The following is a 21827-nucleotide window of genomic DNA, read 5'->3' as shown; positions in this document are numbered from 1 at the left end:
TTAACCTAGTAGCTTCCACAAAGTTAAATACCATAATATTTTACGGATGGCAAATTATTTTCCAGCTATAAGAAAAAGCAAAAGAAAAGCTTGGTTAGAACATTAGGAACATTGTGTTGGAATCTATGCATTAAGATTTTTTTTTTTTGAGAGAGGCAGAGTTTCTAAGCATTAAGCAGGGTGAAGGTGTCTTAAGATGCAGAGTGACATTCTCAATAAGAGCAAGTGAGATGGCTTGGCTTTTAAACTTTGGTTAGCAGGATGTTTGATTTGAGCCACAGTGCTAACTGAAAAACTTTCTGAAAACAGTTTTACCTGTTTTTAGTTTTTTGTAAAAACTAAAGCTTGCTGAAGCATTAATGCTCAGACCCTTTTCATTATGTGATCTTAGTATTTAACTCATATGCCAAAATTATTTTAATCCAGATTCACATGCCATAGAGTCCAGGCTCAAAGTTCAAAATGACTCCAATAAACTGGATAGCTAGGCAAGTACAGAAAAATAAAATTAAACAGGGACAAGCTTTGAACAACCAGACACTCATGTTGTAAGATGCAGGATAACTGGCGAGACAGCTGCACTCTGGAAAACAATGTAGAGGTCCATTTAGCGTATGACACACTCAGCAGGAGTCTATGATAGATACTGTGGTACAATAGACCAGTGCTATTTTTCTTTGAATAAACAAGAACATAGTTTCCAAGACCCATGAATTAACAGAAGTATTCTCCGTAGCACTGGCAATATTTTTTATTTTTTCAACAAACATAAATTTATAATAATCCATATGAGTTCTTCATGTAATTAAATGAAGAAAAAAGGAAACAATAGAAACATACCCCTTAATTATTTACATAGTTTTAATGTAATGCTAATTTTAATGGAGGATGGGAGGGCTTCCAAGGATTTTTCTCATCAGACCTCAAATAGTTCATTAAAATTTTATCATATCTCTAAAAACTCCTTTTATCTGGATTGTGATCCATTGTATCCATAAGAACTGGGTTTCTGCGCCTGCGCAGGGACCTCCCGGGCTGACTAGCTAGCTCCTCTTTGCGCCCCGCCCGTCTGCACGTGCCTTGCAGCTTCCGTTAGAATCGACGGTTGGGGCACCTCTCCTTCAGTTTTCTCTTGACCGCCAAAGCGCTTACACCTCTTGGCTGTTGCTCCTCAATTATTATCAAAAATTTTGACTTCGGACTGTTTGACTATTCTCTACTGAGCGGATTAATTGGTTTGACTTCAGAACGAACAACGGACTTGATTTGGGACTCTGATTCTAACTTCCAATGGAGATTTAATGATGTGTACGAAAGAACAACGGCAATAACGCGCCAACAACTGAGCGCATTCAAACACTTGTCGGAGACGGAATCGAGAGCAATGGTGACGGCAGTGAGCTTGCGCAGGCATGCGTGGCTTCGCTCAGCAACCCTGCAGACAGACATGAAGGAGAAAGTCGAGTCCTTGCCATTTGACGGCAAAGGTTTATTCCATGAGGACACGGACACGTCAATGGAGACGTTGAAGAAATCTAAATTCACTGCCCGCACCTTTATGGTGCCTTCGAGCGGTTCCAGCTCAACTGCAAGGAGCCGCACTTATTATCAGAGAAAGAGTGATCGGTATCGGGACCGCAAAGAATACCGAAAACAATTCAGACCTTACCAACGCGGTAAGGGCTTTAACCAAAAACAAAAAGGAAAAACAGCTCGTCAAGGCGACAAGGACGCTTCCAGCAAGAGCTTTTGACGGGACTGTTCGTCCACTGCATCAGTTTTGCAGCAGCCAATTAAGTCCAACGCTACAATCCAGGACCCACGACATCGGCCCTGTAGTTGCCAGGATCAACATCAAGCTGGCAAGCCGTGCGCCAGCATGGCACAACATAACATCCGACCGGTGGGTACTGAGAATAGTGCAGACTGGATATGCGTTGGAGTTCGAGACAAGGCCTCCCTTCTCTGGACTGGTCTATACGCTGGCCACGGAGGTGTTGCGGGAGGAGGTCAAGGTGCTGCTGGAGAAACAGGCGATCACGCGGGTGCAATGGGCGAACAGACTGACCGGCTACTATTCCCGGTATTTTCAGATACCAAAGAGAGACGGTGGAATAAGAGCCATAATGGACCTGAGGGGGCTCAACCTCTTCATTCGGACCAGGAAATTCAGGATGGTGACGCTGCAGGGAATTCTGCCTCTGCTGGTGAACGAACAGTGGGCAGTTACTCTGGATCTCAAGGACGCTTATTTTCATATCGGGATACAGGAGAGTCACCGCAAGTTCCTCCGGTTTACAGTAGGGGCACAGATCTATCAATATGTGGTGCTTCCATTTGGACTTTCTACTGCGCCCAGAGTGTTCACAAAGGTGATGGCGGTGGTTGTAGCCCACCTACGAACTCAGGGCTTGAGGCTGTATCCGTATTTAGACGATTGGCTCGTGGTGAGCCACGACAGGAGTTTACTTACCCGCCAAGTGCAGATGCTGCTAGCCTTGTTGGAGTGCCTCGGCATCAATGTGAATTGGAAGAAGTCGAGACTCGAACCCATGACTCGAGTGAGCTTCATCGGAGCGGTGCTGGACTTGAAATTGGCCAGGGCGTTCTTACCTACGGAAAGAATTGCCCAAATGCACGAACTCATACGTCACTTTAAGAGGACTCCACGGCAGCCAGCGGTTCGAATCCAGCGGATGTTGGGTTTGATGGCATCATGCACCGCAACGGTGTCACACACGCGCCTCCGTATGCGCACATTGCAGCATTGGTTTCTCCACAACTTCCGACCCAATGTGGATGGCCAGAATATGCACTTGACGTTACCACAACATGTCCTCGCCAGCCTGGGGTGGTGGCTAGACATGGGCAATTTGGGCAAAGGAGTCGAGTTTGTGTCCAAGGAGCCCACCTCCCGGATAACGACAGATGCCTCGATGGCGGGCTGGGGTGCGCATTGCGCCAGCGTATGCGTGCAGGGGACATGGACCCAGTTGCAGAGACTTCAGCATATAAATTACTTGGAGCTATTGGCTGTGTTCCAGGGCCTAAGGGCATTCGAACCTATGATAAGGGGACGGTCAGTACAGCTGGAGTTAGACAACACGACGGCGATTGCCTACCTCAACCATCAAGGGGGGACAGTGTCACTGTCTCTTTGCCTACTTGCGAGAAAAATATGGGACTGGTGCATTCAACATTCAATTCACCCGGTAGCAATACATATAAAGGGTGTAGACAACTGCTTGGCCGACAGGCTCAGCAGGGACATCAGTTTCAACCAAAGACATGAGTGGGAAATCAACCCGATGTATCTCGACAGGGTGTTCGAGATCTGGGGGGTCCCATCGATAGACTTATTTGCCACGGTTGCCAACAAAAAGTGTGTCAATTATTGTTCGCGTGCGGGCATAGGCCAAGGATCCCTGGGGGATGCTTTTCAACGGGCCTGGAAGACGGGGCTGTTATATCTTTTTCCCCCGCTGCCGTTAATGGGCCGTGTGGTTGCGCAGATATTGCGGGACCAAACGAAATGCATACTTCTGGCTCCATGGTGGCCGCGCCAGCCGTGGTTTGCCACACTTCTGGGAATGTCTCATTCAGTGTTCCACAAGTTCCCCAAGGCTCCAAACCTGTTGCAAAGAGAACACGGAAAGGTGTTACACCCCGATGTGCACTCTCTCAAGCTGACCGCTTGGAGAATCAACTATTAAACAACATCTTACTAAACAGTAGGCGTGCGTCGACAAGACGCAGTTATGCCTGCAAGTGGAACCGCTTCAAGAGTTATATGAGGGGGAAGAGTGTCACGCCATTGCGTGCGACCCCTCGGGATGTGCTACGTTACCTGACATCGCTCAAACTGAGTGGATTGGCGAATGTCTCCATTAAGCTGCATTTGGCTGCAATCTCGTCAAAGCACAGGGGATGGGATGGGTCCACGGTTTTCTCCCACCGGGAATGTAAATGTTTCCTGAAAGGTGTTAATAACCTTTACCCGCCTGTGCGCAGCCCAATGGAGCAATGGAGTCTGTCTTTAGTACTCTCTGCCCTAACGGAGGCACCTTTTGAGCCACTGGCGACTGTTCCGCTGAAGTTTCTGACTTTGAAGGTGGCATTCTTGGTAGCCATTACATCGGCTAAGAGAGTGAGCGAGATGACGGCCCTGCGGATGGATAGACCCTACACTCAATTCTATCCACACAAGGTTGTGATGCGTCTCGATCCGAGATTCCTGCCGAAGGTGGTAACAGATTTCCACTTAAATCAAGACATAGTGCTACCAACTTTTTTCAGTAGTCCGGAGACGGACTTAGAGAAGGCCCTCCACACGTTGGACGTGCGTAGATCACTCCTATACTATTTGGAGAGAACTCATGACTTTAGGAAGAGTAAAAAGCTTTTTCTCTCCTTCCGGGGGCGTAGCAAGGGCCGTCCAATCTCTCGCCAGAGACTTGCTCACTGGCTAGTGGAACTGATTTTCCTCGCCTATAAAAGCCAGAAGATAACACCGCCAAAGACGGTTCGGGCTCACTCTACTAGGGCCTACGCAACGTCTGCGGCACATCTGTCAGGCATTAAAATGGCAGATGTCTGCCTGGCGGCGACATGGTCATCGCATCTACCATTCGTGAAGCATTATGCTTTGGATCTGCGGATGGCTAGGGAGGCGAATTTTGGAAGATCAGTGTTGAAACGTGTGTTGGCATAGCTGGGGGTCATCTGCACCCGCCTCCTTATGGGGTAGCTTGCTAAACACCCAGTTCTTATGGATACAATGGATCACAATCCAGATAAACAGGTTGCTTACCTGTAACTTATGATCTGGATGTGATCCGTTGTATTCATAAGTCCCTCCCAGCCGGCCCCGCTGCAGAATGCCTGGACTAGTGGATGCTGGTGTGCGGATCGTCATTTATATGGCGGTCTGCGAGAAATCTGAAGGAGAGGCGCCCCAACCGTCGATTCTAACGGAAGCTGCAAGGCACGTGCAGACGGGCGGGGCGCAAAGAGGAGCTAGCTAGTCAGCCCGGGAGGTCCCTGTGCAGGCGCAGAAACCCAGTTCTTATGAATACAACGGATCACATCCAGATCATAAGTTACAGGTAAGCAACCTGTTTTTGCCAAACCAATTCAGATGCCAACAGGAAATGCTTATCAACTATCCAGAGTTGAAGGTCAGGAGAAGATCTGTCCTTTCAATGTTGTATAATGGTCATTTTTGCAACTCCCCATGTTCAAAGGATCCATAATTCTTGATGTAAGGATAAGTTCCATGTATTAGGAATATCTCTCAAAAGCATATGAACATCTTTAACAAAAAAAAAAGATCATTGCAAAGTAATATTAACAATCTTATGAATGTCAGATCAAAATAAAGCAATAATAGAACATGACCAAACCTTATGTGTACGTGTTCCCAATTCTAAACAAATGCTTCAACTGGATAAACTGCCAACCTGCATTATATTGTAAATCAAAATCGGTTCTCAGGGATTCAAAAGGTTTAAAGACTGCTTCCAAAGAAATAAGCTGATCTAAAGTAATAATGCTATGGGAGGCCCATTTGCCACCCCAAAAAGGTTCATGAGCTGTTGAGCAGGTTGGAACAATATTCAGTTCCTACCAGAGTATTGCTCTGTTCTGTTTTCTTTTAAGATCCTTAAAAAGGATCTTCACTTTTGCTTTACTATATAAAAATATACTCTGATATAATCATGTAATTGATCAAAAACCAGACAATGAATCTGGTAAACATTATTGAGCATTGTAGGAGAGTATCAATTCCAAACAAATATAACAGTCCTGATTTAAGCTTGTATGTAGCCAGTGAATTTTCCCTAACTGAGCAAATAGATGGGTGAGGGATTCAAGTTGGGGGATTTGGATGAGGGCAAGGGTTAACAACCGCTCCCATTAAGATTGCATTCTCCCACCCCAATTGTTCTTTTGTGGGTGTGGGGAGAATCTCTACAGAGTTTCAAACACAGATATGCAAGTAACCTGTAATGTGGCCCATGTTGTAATAAAAATTGGCACTGGCAGTTAAACATTAAACACTACTAAAGCCTAAAGGATGTCTGAAATATTTCCCCATAATGCATCGTACAGTTAGTTTTATTGTAGAGTTTTATCATGGCTTGTCAGTTCTTCCCTGTATTTGCTGTGTTCTAGCATTTATAAGCTAGGCAAAAGAAAATCACGGTTTTCAGTTGTCGCATTTCAAATATTCTTCTCTTGTCCACTAAGGCAAAACAGTTATCAGTGTTCTGAGATTAAAATAATAGCTTTATGTAACTCATCTATCAAACAAAGCTTTGAAGACTTTTGCTAGGATCCAGAGAACATCATGAGTGAGTGGAAAGAACTTCCTTGCAAATATGGGAGGGTTGCCATTTACTTCTGGCTGCAATCCCTCCCACCAATCCCTCTGAGAGTCCACTGGACCCTCAAGTGCCTGAGTGAGGGTGTGGGTTTCTGGGTCTCGGAAATTTTCAGTATGCACACAGAACAGTCAGGGATGGCAAGTTAGCACAGATCACTCATTGATCTATCCAGGTTTTACTCCTATTTGTCCCTGATTTCTGCAACTAAATCAGAATTTATATTCTTGCTATAAATAAAAATTGTTCTACCAATTAAATAACATGGGCAGGTGCCCATGTTATTTAATTGGTAGAACAATATTTATTTATAGCAAGAATTTTATCTTCCATTTTATGGAGAACACTGATCTGCCCAGAAATAATATCATGTCTGTGTGGAAGGGTGGGTAGGGCAGGGCAGTGATATGATAGGCAGAAGTTCCATTTACACAAGAAGGGTGATTTTTCACCAACCCCCCTTCCTTCTCCAGCCTCCCCTCTCTGTCCCTGCTTCATGGTGCCCTGATCCAGAGGATCCCCTCGTTTTCTGGATCAGGTTTTGGGGGGGGGGGTGAGGGAGTGCAGGGGGCTAAGGAAAGGGAGGATGGGTGAAAATCGCCCTCATCCAGTGCCTTTCTTCAGTGAAAGACTTCAATTATAACCCAATACGTATGTTTGGTTGTAGAAATCAACTAGCATGCACCTTTATTTGGGAAGTATCTAAATAATAAATGAAAATAGCTTTGAATTGGCCTCCTACTCCCCCCCGCCCCCACTTTTTTTCTTTGTGGTTTACTTAACCCCTTATTTAAATGGGTCCACTCTGTGAGGTGCACATATTGGCCTTCAAACCCTGACATTTGCCTTCTGAAGCAAACCTGGCAGGAGAGTGACAGTTGTGGGGGCTGGGGGAGAGAATTACTTGAGAAGGTAATTATGAGGCAGAACTTAGGAAGGTCCTGGTTGGAGCCCTGCAGCAGAATTGGTTCAGTATCTGATGACTTGCACAACAGAGGTCTGAAATAAAGGTCAGGGTCCCATTCCCAGTCTATTTCCAGCTTTATTCTTCCTTCCTTTTCACTGTCTCCATCCATTCCATTGTCCCTACTCTGATTTGCCTACATATGAAGCTCTGTTACACTGACGTTGGTCCAACTAGCCCAGTATTGTTTGTTCTGACTCACAGCAGCTGTCTGGGGTTTTAGTCAGAGGTCTTTCTTTAAACCTCCCAACTGATCCTTCTGACTGAAGATGCCAGTGATTTAATTTTGGCCCTTCTGCATGCAAAGCAGGTTCTCTATTACTGAGCTGCAGCTCTCATAAGAATTATCTGGCGCTCATTTTATAATGCAAAAAGTCTGCAGCACCAAATGGTTTGCCTTGGGGCTGTTGTCCTCCTTTCTACCTTTTGGTCCTTGCATTTTTTTGCTAGGAAACATTGTGTTTTATAATTAATAGAAAATGTGTCTGGAACTGTGTTGAACTTGCAAAGTATAGTTTCTAAATGTTCATCTATCTACAAGTGCCACCAGCTAAGCAGTCCAAAATATTTAGAGGCAGCTTTTCTATCTTGCCGTTTCATCTGGTTAGCAGCTTCTGTGCAGGAAAATGGTGTATTCTAGAAGGTGTAGCATATTTATTTATTTATTTAAAATATTTCTATACTGCCCCAAACCTGCATCTCTCTAGTGTTTTGAATGTCTGGTGCCTGCTTCCCTGTTGAATCATGGAAACTTGAAGAATGCCCCAAGACTTCTTTACTATAACTCCTGATACCTACGTTAAAACCAATCTTTGAGAAAAAGGTCTAATTAGCGATTACATTTTTCAGGGGTTTTGTCTTTGCATGTGCAGGTTTAGCAGCTTGCAGGCTGCTACATATTTTGTGAGCTGCTTGCTTTAGACACACATCTAAGAGAATAGCCAAAACTGAGTACAACAGATTATCTCCTATCTCCTGCGTGCAACCCACTGCTCATTTTGTGTTCTCTGAAATATCATAATTTGCTTGTACAGTACTGTACTACTGTTGCTAAAAGCAGATGAAACAGATTATAATGGAGTCAATATTCATCACCCTGTTTAAATTGGTTGAATATATTGGTTTGAAAACATTACTGATTTGTAGGCAAATATTAGTGATTGAAACAAGCAAATGAAGGCGCTGCATGGATGGCACCCACTTGATTCTGTCAATGTTGTATGCACTCCTTAAATGTCCCCCCCCCTTATTGCTGTTTTTTTTTAGACTTTCCCTAGAGTTACAAAGTTATCAATACCTGGTATGTAAACATTTAACTTTGCACAGATTCTTTGAACAAATCATTTTACTGCAAGAGCTATACTTTAAATGAAAATACAACTAAGATAAACGTAAATCCTTCAGAATTATAGTATCTCTGTATAATGTGATAGGTTCACACTTAATATTTTATTTTCAGATGATGAAAAGGTGAGCTCACGATCAGGAACAGGTGAACCTGTTTTAAGTTTACACTACAGTACAGAAGGAACAACCACAAGCACAATAAAATTGGATTTCACTGATGAATGGTAATAATTTTCTGCTTTCCCAATATTCAGCTATGTTTTCGGTGGTAGTAATTGTAGCTAGTGTAGCTCTTATTTTTTTTCATAGTGTTCATATAGTGCACTACAGGAACAATCTCATTATTAAAGAAATACTGTGTCAAACTAGAGAGGGATGCATTTTAAACAGTTTCTGAAAACATGCAGGAAAATAAATCTGCTCTGTGCACAATATTGGAAGGCTAATGTTATCCTTTTTTTCGTGAGGCTTAAAAATAAGCCCTCCCCCTTTCAATCTTATAATATGACTTATAAAAGTATGAACAAGAGACAGTTGTAAAACAAGAAAGCTTTGTAAGAGTTTGAAATATCCTTCATCTAAAAAGAATGGTTTAATATATACTTAATGCTAATATGCTGTAAAACTACATGTTCTGTTTTGTAGTTTCATGCTTCATGGGTACATGTTCTTGTTGCTAGGAGTAGCACAGCTTCAAGTTCCAGAGGCAGTGGAAGTCATAGCAAACCTGAAGGTCAGGAAGAATCTCTGAGAACCCAAAGTTCAGAGGCGCCAACACCAGAGAGTGAAGAATCAAGTAAGATATAAAGTTATTGCAATCACAGCAAGATCTGTGGTCTAACTGTATTTATGGTTGTCACTGAACCTTCAAAACATTTATTTATTATTTATTTATTTGACATATTTTTATACTGCCCCAAACTCATGTCTCTGGTATTTGTAAATGTACCATGTGCAAAGTAATTTTCAGCTTCTTAAAACATTGTTTTTGTTTTAGGGTGTGTGGGAGGCAAGCTTAGACATTCGGGCTAGGATCCAAAGAACTACTTAGGTTTACATAGGGGGTTTGCACTAGCCCAGTGAAATTGTTTCTTTTGTTTCACAAACTGCTTTTGAAACTATCTTCAGTTTCAAAAGTAGTTTGCCATGTGATATGAAGGGTTTTTGTTTGAGGAGAAACAAGTAAAATGTACCAGTGAACTGGATTGTGCTATTTTGCAATACTCGTATAATATTTATCTATCACATTTTAATTGCTGAGTTTCAGGAATCCCTGAAGAATTGCATGAGGAAGTTACAAATGTTGAAGAGTTAACATCTGCAAATGTGAACATTGGAACTCCATGTTCAGGTATGTAAAGTTATAATGTATATAGATTTATCCAAAGAACCTGAAGAACTGTAGTATTACTGTAGCAAATGCTAGCATCTGTTTTCCAGGAATATTTATAGCTGTATCTCCATGTGCAGGTTAAAGCTATTTAATATATTTTTGTACTTACGTTTTCAGAGAGACACAAAATGTTATTTGTATGGTAACCAACCACGTTTCCTATCTTTTCTCTCAGATGATGCCTCTGACCAGCCTGAAATTAGTATGGAACCAGGAAATGATCCTCATCTTGACATAACCTGCCAGATCCCAGGAGAAGATTTATCAAGCAAAGACATGGAAGAGCAAGAAAGCTTGAGTCAACAAAGTACAGAATCTACTGCCAACCCAAACAACACAATTCACGAACCTCAATCCCAACCAGACTCCTCAGGGCTTATCTCTCATGAAGAATCATCCACACGGAGTTCTGCTTTCCAGGAAACTGATGATAGTGATGATGATCCTGTTCTGATACCTGGTGCACGGTATCGTGGAGGAGTCAGTCATAGGTTAGTATTGTGGTTTTTCTCTCCACCAGTCCTCAGCTACTTGGTAATTTGAGGAGAAAATTTGAAACCTTGCCACAGGGACATTCAAGCTTCATGAACATTGTAAAGGTAAAGTGTGCCATCGAATCGATGTTGACTCCTGGCGACCACAGAGCCCTGTGGTTGTCTTTGGTAGAATACAGGAGGGTTTACCATTGCCATCTCCCGCACAGTATGAGATGATGCCTTTCAGCATCTTCCTATTTCGCTGCTGCCTGATATAAGTGTTTCCCATAGTCTGGGAAACATACCAGCGGGAATTTCAACCGGCAACCTCTGGCTTGCTAATTAAGTCATTTCCCCACTGCACCATTAGGTGGCTTCATGAACATCTTCCTGGCAACTTATATATACTATAGGCATGATGAATTATTCCCTGCTGGCTAATGGCAACTTATATGCACTATAGCAGGGGTAGGCAACTTGTTTCTCGGCTGTTGATGAGCTATGATTCTCATCACCCCCAGCCACAATTTATAGTGGCTGAAGTTGATGGGAGTTGTAGTTCAACAATAGCTGAAGAGCCAGGGTTGCCTACCCCTGCATTATAAGATGATAGATCATTCCCTTATTTCACAATTGACCTGCTGGCTTTATGGTTGTGGTTGTGTATTTGAATTCCACCTCAATGCATTTTCTGCTTGAAGATATTACTTTTGTAATTGGAGCAAGATTTGCATCTACATATTTTTGGGACTTCATATCTCACTTTGTATTAGCTTGGAGTCTACATATTTAAAGTGTCTCTTTCCCTGTGTTTCCACTTACCTTATCTGCATGACCAGTGACTAGAAAGAAGTTTTGTCGGTGCTTCTTCACATTTGAAGAACTCTCCCCCCTTAGAGTCTGAAGGTCTTCTAGACGACTTGTGTTTGCTTTTAATGGCTCATAGAAAGCGGGATCAAGTTGCCGAGATTTTAAGGGATTATTTTATTTTATTTTTGCATAATTTTGTAAAAAAACTAAACATACGTTTTTACCATTTTCTCTAGATCTGGATAGTGGTTCCAACATTCATAACAAGTGGGTTCTGCGCCTGCGCAGATCAGCTTCGGGAAGAATTCGTTAGCTCCTCGCAACGCCAACCGTCCACTGCACGTGACTGCAGTACCCTCTAGTGGCAGTTAGGCGTCTCCATTTTCAGTTTCTTTCTGACCGCCATAGCGATCAGTACTCGGAGACTGTTGCTCCTTGTGGAAAGTTTTGTGATTAGTTTTTTCGGCTTTTGGACATTGGAAAATGGACTAGGACTACTCTATTGGACTCTGATTTGGCTTGTGATACCTCGGCACGGTTTTGACCTGGAATGGACCTGACGACGTCCCTTCTCAACGTTTTAACTTGAACTCAATCTCAGATCTCCCCTCTACGACTTCAGAATGGAACGACTACTGAGCAGGATGAGCGGCATGAGTAAGGCGGGTGCTCCCGGCAAGACGACTTTTAAGCGATGGACGGGCAATACCCTCTGTTTATTCTGCCTAGGTGAAGCCCATGATACGGCCTTTCGGTGTGTATCACCTTTAACAAACAGACGCTAAAAAATCGAGCAGCGCGTCTTAAAATTTATCTAATGGAGGACGCTTTGCTGCCTAAGGATACGTTGCCAGGTCCTGTGTTGAAATCGCAGTATAAAGACCCTAGCAGATCAAAATTGCCAAAAGAAGCTCCTTCGGCTTCCGCTGCCACGGCGTTGAGAGCCTCGACATCGAGCGTCTCAACTTCGACATCGGGCGTCTCGGCCTCAACTTCGGGCGCCTTGGCGTCGGGACCTTCCTCTTCCTTTAAGCGCCCTGAAGATCACGGACCGGGCCTGAAAAGGAAGCACAAGGCTGAGGCCTCGGGCCATGACATCACCCGTAAGAAGTCCAAGCATGGCCATGCTTCGGAACATACGCCTTCGCCTACGGGCCTGCAGGGCTATGTGATTCCTCGACGTCGAGCAACGTCGTTGTCACCGGCTCCGACGCCCTACCAATCTCCTTTGACTCCTGGGCACCAACCACGAAGCGCTCGTCAACATGAGCGGTCGATGTCGACTGAACCCAGGTTGGGGTCTAGAGCGCAGGCTTCGAGCCCAGAGACCCGACGCCGGCTCAACACCACACACGTCGCACGCTCCTCAACGTTGGCGTCGATGTCGAACATGGCTCCGGAATCTACAGTCGCTATGATCGAGGACACAGAGCTCGATGCCGAACCCGACATCGAGGAAGCACACGTTGACATCGAAGAAGAACACTTCGATGTCGAACAGATCGACATCGAGGGAGCCCATGTTGCCATCGAAGAACACTACGACATCGAAGAGGAGGACCATGTAGACGTCGATGTCGAGGATACATCGGCACCAAAGATTTGCGCTCTGCCGGGTACATCCCCAGCCACACCACGGGCAAGCGAACAGGAGGCTAGGCTGGTCTGCATGCTCAACTCAGAGGAGACTACTCCCTCGACGGGTACCTTTATGGGGTTTCACGTGGGGGATTCTCTCTCTGGATACATACCAAAGACTCCTTCATTGTCGATGAGGGGCACACCAACTGCGGGACCTTTGCTAGGTGATGGTTGGGGTGACGTAGTGGAGGTTCCAAACACAGACTATGCCTTGTTTAGGGAATGGCTGAGTGTTAGGGATCAGATCCCCAAGGTTATTAAGGAGATGGCAGTGCAGGCTGTTCTGACGCCGGTGCGGTGCATGGAAATGACTGTTCAAGCATCAGCGCTCAGTTTCTCTTCAAGCAAATGTAACGCGCATTCTGTCTACTGCCCTGCATCAGGCAGTGACTCAAACAGCATACGTGCCTGTTCACGTCACCTCGACTGCTATAGGAAATTCTCCAGTTCCATCTGATGACGGTGAAGACGATGACGTGGAGGATGATTACACCTCAGATTCTACGCCGGATCCGGATGACCCCGAGGCACCGGCCCTTCCAGACCCCGATTCCAATGTGGCGTTTGTCCCATCGGTTTCGCCCAATGAGGAAATGAAGGGCTATCACCAACAAGTGACGGAGATGGCTCAGGTTTTGGGCCTCTCCCTTAAAGAGAAGACAAGTGATCTGGATGACCCTGTTTTCAACATGAAGTCAGCCTCTGGTCTGAAACCAGTATATTTGCCTATGCTTCCTCACATCACCAGGGCAGCAAAGTCAGCTTGGGAGGTCCTCCAGACGTCAGCGCCAACCTCAAAGCGATTGGAGGCTCTATATCGCATCCAAGAGGAAGAGAATGGATATCTCATGCATTACCCTGCACCTAACTCATTGGTTGTTGATTGTGCGACTACTTCAAAGGGCGGCAAGCGCCACACCACTAGTGCAGACAAGGAGGGCCACAAACTAGATGTTTTGGGAAGGCACACTTACTCCACGGTCTGCTTGTCCATTAAAATTGCCAATTATGTGGCTTGTCAGGCACGTTATACGCATTCCCTGTGGGAGTCCCTGTACGATCAGCGTTCAAAGCTGGACCCTAGTGAGTTTTTGAAGGGGTTTGAGACTGTGTTCGCAAAATCTACTGCGGCCACTCGACAGCAACTGGCTAATGCTAAGCACTTAGCTGAGTCGGAATCATGGACACTGACCTCGTCTATTACTTTACGACAGCATGCCTGGTTGCGGGTGACAGGCTTGCAACAGGATATGAAGGATAGGATTGAGAATCTTCCATTTGATGGTGCGGACCTGTTTTCAGACAAGACTGATGAGAACATGGAGCAATGGAAGAAATCACAGAGCACCGCGCGATCTTTTACCAACCAAAGATCTGCAAACAGATACCATCCATATGGCCAGTTCAATCCGTACCAGCAACGCCAGGGCAGTTACTGGCAATCCGAAAAGAGGGACTTTAGACGACCTTTCCAGCGGTTTGGGAATAGTTCCAAGCGTCCTTATTATCCCAAGAATAGAGCCAACCAGTCTGGCCAGACTAAGAGAGCACCACAATCCAAGCAGCAGCTTTGATCTGGAGGCGAGCCCACTACTATCTTGCGACCTGCCCCTACGAAACAACTGAAACACCTTCGAAACAAGAAACACCATCTCCTTGAACTTTGCCAGAGTTGCCATCAAACTGGTAAGCCATGCTCAAGTGTGGCACCACATAACATCAGACCAGTGGGTCTTATGCATAGTGATGACGGGCTATGCGCTAGAGTTTGAAGAGTATCCTCTATTTCTGGGCATAAGATACACTCCAGAAACCCCTGTTCTGAGGGAGGAGGTGGAGAAACTTTTGAAGAAAGGGGCAATATCGCCGGTCCAGTGGGCTCTTAGCCAGTCAGGCTTTTATTCTCGCTATTTCCAAGTCCCCAAACGTGACGGGGGCATAAGGCCTATTATGGATCTCTGGGGCCTAAATCAATGCATCGAAGTAAGGAAATTCAGGATGACAACGTTGCAAGCCATCCTTCCACTCCTTCATGGGGAGAATTGGATTGCAACGCTCGATTTAAAAGATGCTTACTTCCATATAGGCATTCAAGAGAACCACCACAAGTTCCTCCGCTTCACTATGGGAAGCGAAGTCTATCAGTACAACGTCCTACCCTTCGGCCTGGTCACAGCCCCACGCGTGTTCATGAAGTGTGTCGCGGTGATAACTCATCTTCGAACAAAGGGGCTGTCCATTTATCCGTACTTGGACGACTGGCTGCTGACAGCCAGTACGCGCGAACAGCTACAGGAGCATGTTCACACAGTAACCTCCCTGTTGAGCGAACTGGGCGTGAACGTCAATTGGGAGAAGTCCTTTCTGCAACCTGCTAAACGCCTTCAGTATATCGGGGCACTGTTGGACATGACGGCCCAGAGGGCTTTTCTGCCAAGAGATCAGTTTTCATGCCTGAGGACGCTCATCCACTTGTGTCAGAACCATCCAGTGCAGAGAGCGAGAACGATGGCCTCCTGTACAACCACGGTTTTGTATGCGAGACTTCGCATGCGCAAGCTGCAACTTTGGTTTTTGAAAGCTTACCGGCCGTTGCTGGACACACAGTCCAAGCGGTTAACTCTGCCGGTCGCAGTGCTTGCCTCTCTGACATGGTGGACAAAAATCGAACATGCTCAACGGCGTGCGGTTCGAGACGCCGAACCCAACCGTGATGGTGACCTCAGATGCTTCGATGCAAGGCTGGGGTGCACATCTGTTGCAACACAGGGTGCAAGGTCAATGGACGCCAAAGGAGAGGCTTCTACATATAAATTTTCTAGAGCTGCTGGCTGCGTACAAGGCCTTGGTGGTCTTCCAGGAGAGATTCGTGGGGCAGACCGTCCAGCTCCAAATGGACAATACAACAGCCATTGCGTATGTCAACAAGCAAGGCGGGACGGTCTCCAGGTCATTGTACAGTCTCAGTCTACAGTTGTGGAATTGGTGCATTCCACGCAAGATCTATCCCATTGCCATTCATATCAAGGGAACCTTGAATGTTTTAGTGGACTCCTTGAGCCGGGAACTAGTGCTGGACCAACATGAATGGGAGCTCAACCCAGTGATCATGAGGCAGTTATTTCTGTCTTGGGGCAAACCGAAGGTGGATCTCTTTGCAACATACAGGAACAGCAAGTGTGACCACTACTGTTCCAGGATGGGCGTCGGCCCAGATTCAAAGGGGGATGTGTTTCAGTATCAGTGGAGCCATCAGCTGCTTTACGCCTATCCTCCGACTCCAGTGCTGCCCAGGGTAGTGGCCAAACTTCTACAAGACAAGTCACAAGCGATAGTTGTTGCCCCTTGGTGGCCAAGGCAACCATGGTTCACGCTGCTACTCAGACTGTCTCAGGGCAGGTACAGGAGGTTGCCGCTATGGGCAGATCTGATAACACAGGACCAAGGGAAGGTGTTGCACCCCAATCTGTCCGTGCTGAATCTTACGGCTTGGAGGATCGGCTCCTAAAGAAGATTCTCCTTAACACTCGAAAACTATCAACGAGGCGGAGCTATCGGGCTAAATGGCGCAGGTTTGCGACACATGCTGCTTCCAGAGGTTATAACCCCAAGGAGGCAAGCCTGAAGGCTGTCCTTATGTACTTAACTACTGTGAAACAGAGCGGCCTAGCAAATGTCTCGATTAAGGTGCATATGGCGGCTATATCGGCACAGCATGCTGGGTGGGATGGAAAGACGGTCTTCATCCATCCAAGATGTAAAGACTTCATGAGAGGCATCAATAATCTGTATTCGCCAATTCACCCACCAGCGGAGAAGTGGAGTCTTTCCTTGGTACTTTCGTCACTGATGGAGCCGCTGTTTGAGCAGTTGGCATCTGCGTCGTTAAAAAACTTAACCTTAAAGACGCTTTTCTTGGTGGCCATCACAACGGCCAGACGAGTGAGTGAACTGTGGGCTCTCCGCATTGATGAGCCTTATACGAAAATATATCCAGAGCGCGTCATTATGTGCTTGGATCCCGATTTCTGACCGAAAATTGTGACTGATTTTCACATCAATACTGAAATTGTGCTACCTACCTTTTTCAGAGATCCTGCGTCCGCACTTGAGCGGGCGATGCATTCTTTGGATGTTCGTCGAGCCCTTCTTTTCTATCTGAGGGCTACTAAGGACATTCGGAAGACGCCCCAGCTGTTTGTTGGCATGCGGGGCAAGTGTAAGGGACACTCACCTACTCAACAAAAATTGTCCTTCTGGTTGGTGGAATTAATCAAATTAGCATATGACCAGCAGGGTGTCGTCCCTCCAACGTTGATTAGGGCACACTCCACTAGGGCTTACGCCACTTCTGCAGCTCATCTGTCTGGCATTCACTTCTCAGATATCTGCACAGCTGCGACCTGGTCGTCACATCAGACGTTCGTGAAGCACTACGCCATAGATCTGCGTACGGCCAGGGCTGCTGAATTCGGTCGGGCTGTCCTCAAAAGGGTGTTACAGTAACTTGCAATGCTTACCCGCCTCCATCTGGGTAGCTTGTGATTCACCCACTTGTTATGAATGTTGGAACCACTATCCAGATAAACAGGTTGCTTACCTGTAACAGATGATCTGGTAGTGGTTCCATACATTCATAAATCCCGCCCATCCATCCCCGCTAAGACGGTTGCAAGCTACTGCCTTTTTAATGACTTTTTGGCACTTACCATCTTGTCCTCAAGCCTGGGCTGCTATGTCGGCCTTCAAGAAACTGAAAATGGAGACGCCTAACCGCCACTAGAGGGTACTGCAGTCACGTGCAGTGGGCGGTTGGCGTCGCGAGGAGCTAACGAATTCTTCCCGAAGCTGATCTGCGCAGGTGCAGAACCCACTTGTTATGAATGTATGGAACCACTACCAGATCATCTGTTACAGGTAAGCAACCTGTTTTTATATTGTAATCTGTCTGAAATACTAAATGTCATGCGTTTGTCCTATCTAACCTATGTAAATTAAATATGTATTGATTGATGATTAAGTGCCATCAAATCGGTGTCAACTCTTAGCGACCAAATAGATAAGATTCTCTCCAGGATGATCTGTCTTCAACTGGGCTTTTTTGGTATCTCAGTGGTGCATCCTCTTCTTCTCTTTCCTTCAGCTTTTCCCAGCATTATGGACTTCTCAAGGGAGCTGGGTCTTCGCATAATGTGTCCAAAGTATGATAGTTTAAGCCTGGTCATTTGTGCCACGAGTGAAAATTCTGGATTGATTTGTTCTATGATCCATTTGTTTGTTTTCCTGGCTATGCATGGTATCCTCAAAATCTTCTCTAGCACCAAAGTTGAAAAGCAGAAATACTTTGTCTGTGCTGCTTCTGTCCAGCTTTCACATCCATAGAGTGTCACAGGAAAAACCATTGTCCGAACAATTCTAAACTTTGTTGGTATAGACACGACATGGCATATAAATATCCTTTCCAAGGCCTTCATTGCAACCCTACCAAGTGCTTGTCTGCGGCTTATTTCTTGACTACTGGATCCTTTACTGTTGATAGTCGATCCTAAAAGGCAGAAGCTATCCACCACTTTAATGTCTTTATTATCAATTCTGAGGCTGGTTGCTGTACCTGTTGTCATTAATTTAGTCTTCCCATTTTTTCACTGTGTTTCTTGACTTTCACTACTAGAGCTATGTTTATCTTAATATAAATTGGGATATATTTTTTGAAAATAACTTATCCAGATCTTTTATTGTTTTCTAGGTGAGTATATAAAGTCCCAATAATCTTTCTGATTTTTCAGTAATTTCCATTTTACCTCCCATGTATGTTAAAGTCCTGAACAAGCTTTTCTTCAATGGTGAATTGGGACTTAATCCTCACTACCTTTTTAAAATAGTGTGTACTCCCTTCTTCCCTTTCTCTCTCTTCTTCTCCTTCCCTCCCCCCTTTCTCTCTTTCGCTCGCCTTCCCTCCCCCCTTTCTCTCTTTCGCTTGCCTTCCCTCCCCCCTCCCCCTCATTCTCCAAAGTGGGGATTACAGTGCTACTGATGGGGCCATGGGCGTACCGTTAATAAGACAAAGAGAGATGAATGTCTCCTGGCCCACAGCTTCTGAGGGGGCCCCAAGGCCAGTCTTTGCCCTCTCTCCAGTCTCGTAGCCGGGAGTGTGAGCTGCAATTCCCCCAGGCAGGTTCTCTGTGACTCCCGATTTCCCTTTCATCAGTTGCAGTGGAGGAGAGTGGCAGCGGCTGCTGCAGCAGAGAGGCTTCTTCAGCTCCTCCCCCACTTGGCAACTGAGTGCAGTTAGTTTTAAGTTGGGACTGGGAGCTAGCAAGCTGTTCAAGTGGAAAGGAAAGTCAAACAACTGTTATCTGTGTGTTTTGTTTGTGTGATTTGCTTTCCCCCCTCTGCTTTCCACATGTATAGAGAGTGTGAGTGAGTGTGTGTGTGTGTGTGTGAGAGAGAGAGAGAGAGAGAGAGAGAGTGTTCGTACTTGAGTTATTTTTAACGGTTTAAAAATGGTTTTAAATGACTGGGTTCTTCCCTCTAAGTCCTGATGACCCACGTGAAGTGATCTTCTTCCAGCTTCCAATGCATCATTCTCCTCTCTGTGGAAAGGAAAGAGTGGGTGGTAGCAGGGGGTTATTGATTGGTTCTTTGATGGTGCCATAGTTGTTGAAAATATATTCAATTGTTTTTCAACCAAACAAGTTCTCAAAAAAAGTTCCTTGCTCCCAGAATGAATTGAGGAAGAGTGGAGCTAGCTTGGCATCCTTCCTGATTGCTAATTTTAAAATGGTTTGCCTGGATATCCCTTCACCTGCCTTTTCCAAATGAAACATTTTTTAAAAAAAAATTCTGTTATGCTATAGCCCTGACAAAAATTGTTAAGCTTGGAACAGAAGCTTCCTTTGGAACCCACAGAAGGGGAGAAGAGCTGGTCTTGTGATACTGTTGTACTGTTTGGTGTGCTGTTGTTTATACCTTGTAACTGTAGTGTCCTGTCCTCTGTTAATTTGCTACACTATATTACAAGTTTCCTTAATGTTCTTCTGCAGCAGAGACCTGGGGCCAGGAGAAGGAGAGGAATGCAGTGAGGGGCCCATTTTAAAATCTCATCCCTGGGCCCACTCCAACCTTGGTATGCCCCTGGATGGGGCGGATCTTACTTATGGGGAAAGTGGGCAGCAGTCACCTTAAATTTCTCAGTCAGCATTGTCTCTGCCACCATTTTGTGTGCCTACTGCCTCCCACTCTTGTTCCCTGCTGCTCTTGCTTGCAGCATGCTGCTGCTTTAAGAGTTGTGAGGTGGTGGGTAATGTTAGCATAAGAACAAATAAAAAGCCCCAGATCTTTTACAATATTAATAAGGCAGGAGCCAATAAGCATCAAGTGGGTGTTCCTAGGACCACGCTATAAACCAATCAGAGAGGGACTAGGCTTATTGACTCCTCAAGCAGCCAATCTGCCCAAGGGTGTATATTTCGTTTAGCTACTCAGAAGAATTCAATCACCATTTTGGTTAGAGAGCAGGCTGGCTGGCTGGCTGTTCGTAAGTCTGATCTGTTGCTGGCTTGTTTTGTGTGTGTTTGGAGGGGAGAAATGCAATCTCTGCTTTCTCTCCCTTGCTTTCTGATCTGTATCATTATGGCCCATTCCCAAAATGACATGCCATAAAACATTGGAAGGAATAGCAAACTGTAAGACTGTACTAATTAGATTAGAAACTGACATAAGAAACCAGAAGGTTCTTTTAGGGCATATGCGTGGCTTTCTGAGTCCAAACTGCTTTTCAAATAAGTGCAGAAGTGGCTTTCCATGAGGGTGTGCTGCATGTAAAGAAGGAATGGAATCTTTTGGAAGAAATAATTTTAAAAATCTATTTGCTATGCAGAGAGCTATCCAGGTTTTTCTCTGGATTGTATCTGTAACATTAATATGTCTATTGGTGCTTATGGTTCATTGGGCAAGGATTAAGGAAGTGATCTCTATTTTAAAAACATATGTTGCTTGCTAGGATGAACACCCAGGCTAAGTGGTGGGCACTCAATTCAGGCAGAGAGTGACACCCAACTATTCAGCAGGCATAGAGTAGGGAGAGGAGGGAGCTTTGCTTCCTGTGGTAGCCTCCATGGTTCATAGCTGCAGCACACATCATTGAAAAAACTGTGATTTTTCTATTTTTTATGAATGCATTTTTGAAATGACAGGCAGAGCTGCCCTTGTAATTTTAGAATGCTTTTGTTCTCTACTTTTGTAACTGGTCCCTGCTTTTTGTTTCACTTATATAGATTTATTTACTTTTGCATGTATACAGAAAGCCTGTGCTTCCTCCAAGAAGCCCAGTATGTTGCACATGGTTACATTTATCCTCCCAACAGCTGTATGAGGAAGGTTATGTTGAGAGAAGTGACTGTCCCAGAGTCACCCAGTGAGTTTCATGGCTAAATGGAGATTTGAACTTGGATTTCCAGTCTAGTCCAGCACACTACCCACTGTACCACTCAGTTCTTCCTTGTTTATTAGTAGTAGTATTCATTTTTGAAATAATCAGGCAGACAGAGCTGCCCTAGTGACTTCAGAATGCATTTACTCTCCACTGAAGCAGCCTTTTGTAGCTGGTCTGTGCTTTACTTGTAGCTTGTTCTTGTTCAAATCTGTGTTTTGATTCTGCCATGTTATATACAAATCTATATACTGCTGTAGTTGTGTTAAGCACAGTTGCTCTGCTGATGAGCAAATGAGATTTGTGTGCATGTGTGTGTGTTTGTATTTTGATCCCACTTGTTAGCTACAAATCTATTTTGTCACTTCTTGCTAAGGCACCT

The 21827-nt window shown here is 45.1% G+C and overlaps 1 protein-coding gene across 7 annotated transcripts in view; it reads left to right on the top strand.

Moving 5' to 3' along the window:
* DCAF6 (DDB1 and CUL4 associated factor 6) overlaps positions 1 to 21827 on the top strand; it is a 90252-nt gene that overhangs the window by 49241 nt on the left and 19184 nt on the right. For 5 of the 7 annotated variants that reach the window (XR_008320276.1, XM_053312634.1, XM_053312637.1 and 2 more), the window contains 4 exons: positions 8807 to 8918; positions 9375 to 9490; positions 9956 to 10045; positions 10263 to 10578. Coding sequence is in view for 6 of the 7 variants with exons in the window: in XM_053312634.1 (XP_053168609.1) it covers positions 8807 to 8918; positions 9375 to 9490; positions 9956 to 10045; positions 10263 to 10578 (634 nt within the window). In the remaining variant the exon portion in view is untranslated. The remainder of the gene's footprint in view (positions 1 to 8806; positions 8919 to 9374; positions 9491 to 9955; positions 10046 to 10262; positions 10579 to 21827) is intronic. The other 2 variants (XM_053312635.1, XM_053312638.1) reach the window with 1 other exon arrangement.

Source organism: Hemicordylus capensis, chromosome 3, assembly GCF_027244095.1.
Source record: "Hemicordylus capensis ecotype Gifberg chromosome 3, rHemCap1.1.pri, whole genome shotgun sequence".
In the NCBI taxonomy this organism is placed as follows: Eukaryota; Metazoa; Chordata; class Lepidosauria; order Squamata; family Cordylidae; genus Hemicordylus; species Hemicordylus capensis.
The sequence above is the reverse complement of the archived record's forward strand: the minus strand, read 5'-3'. Positions and strand labels throughout refer to the sequence as shown.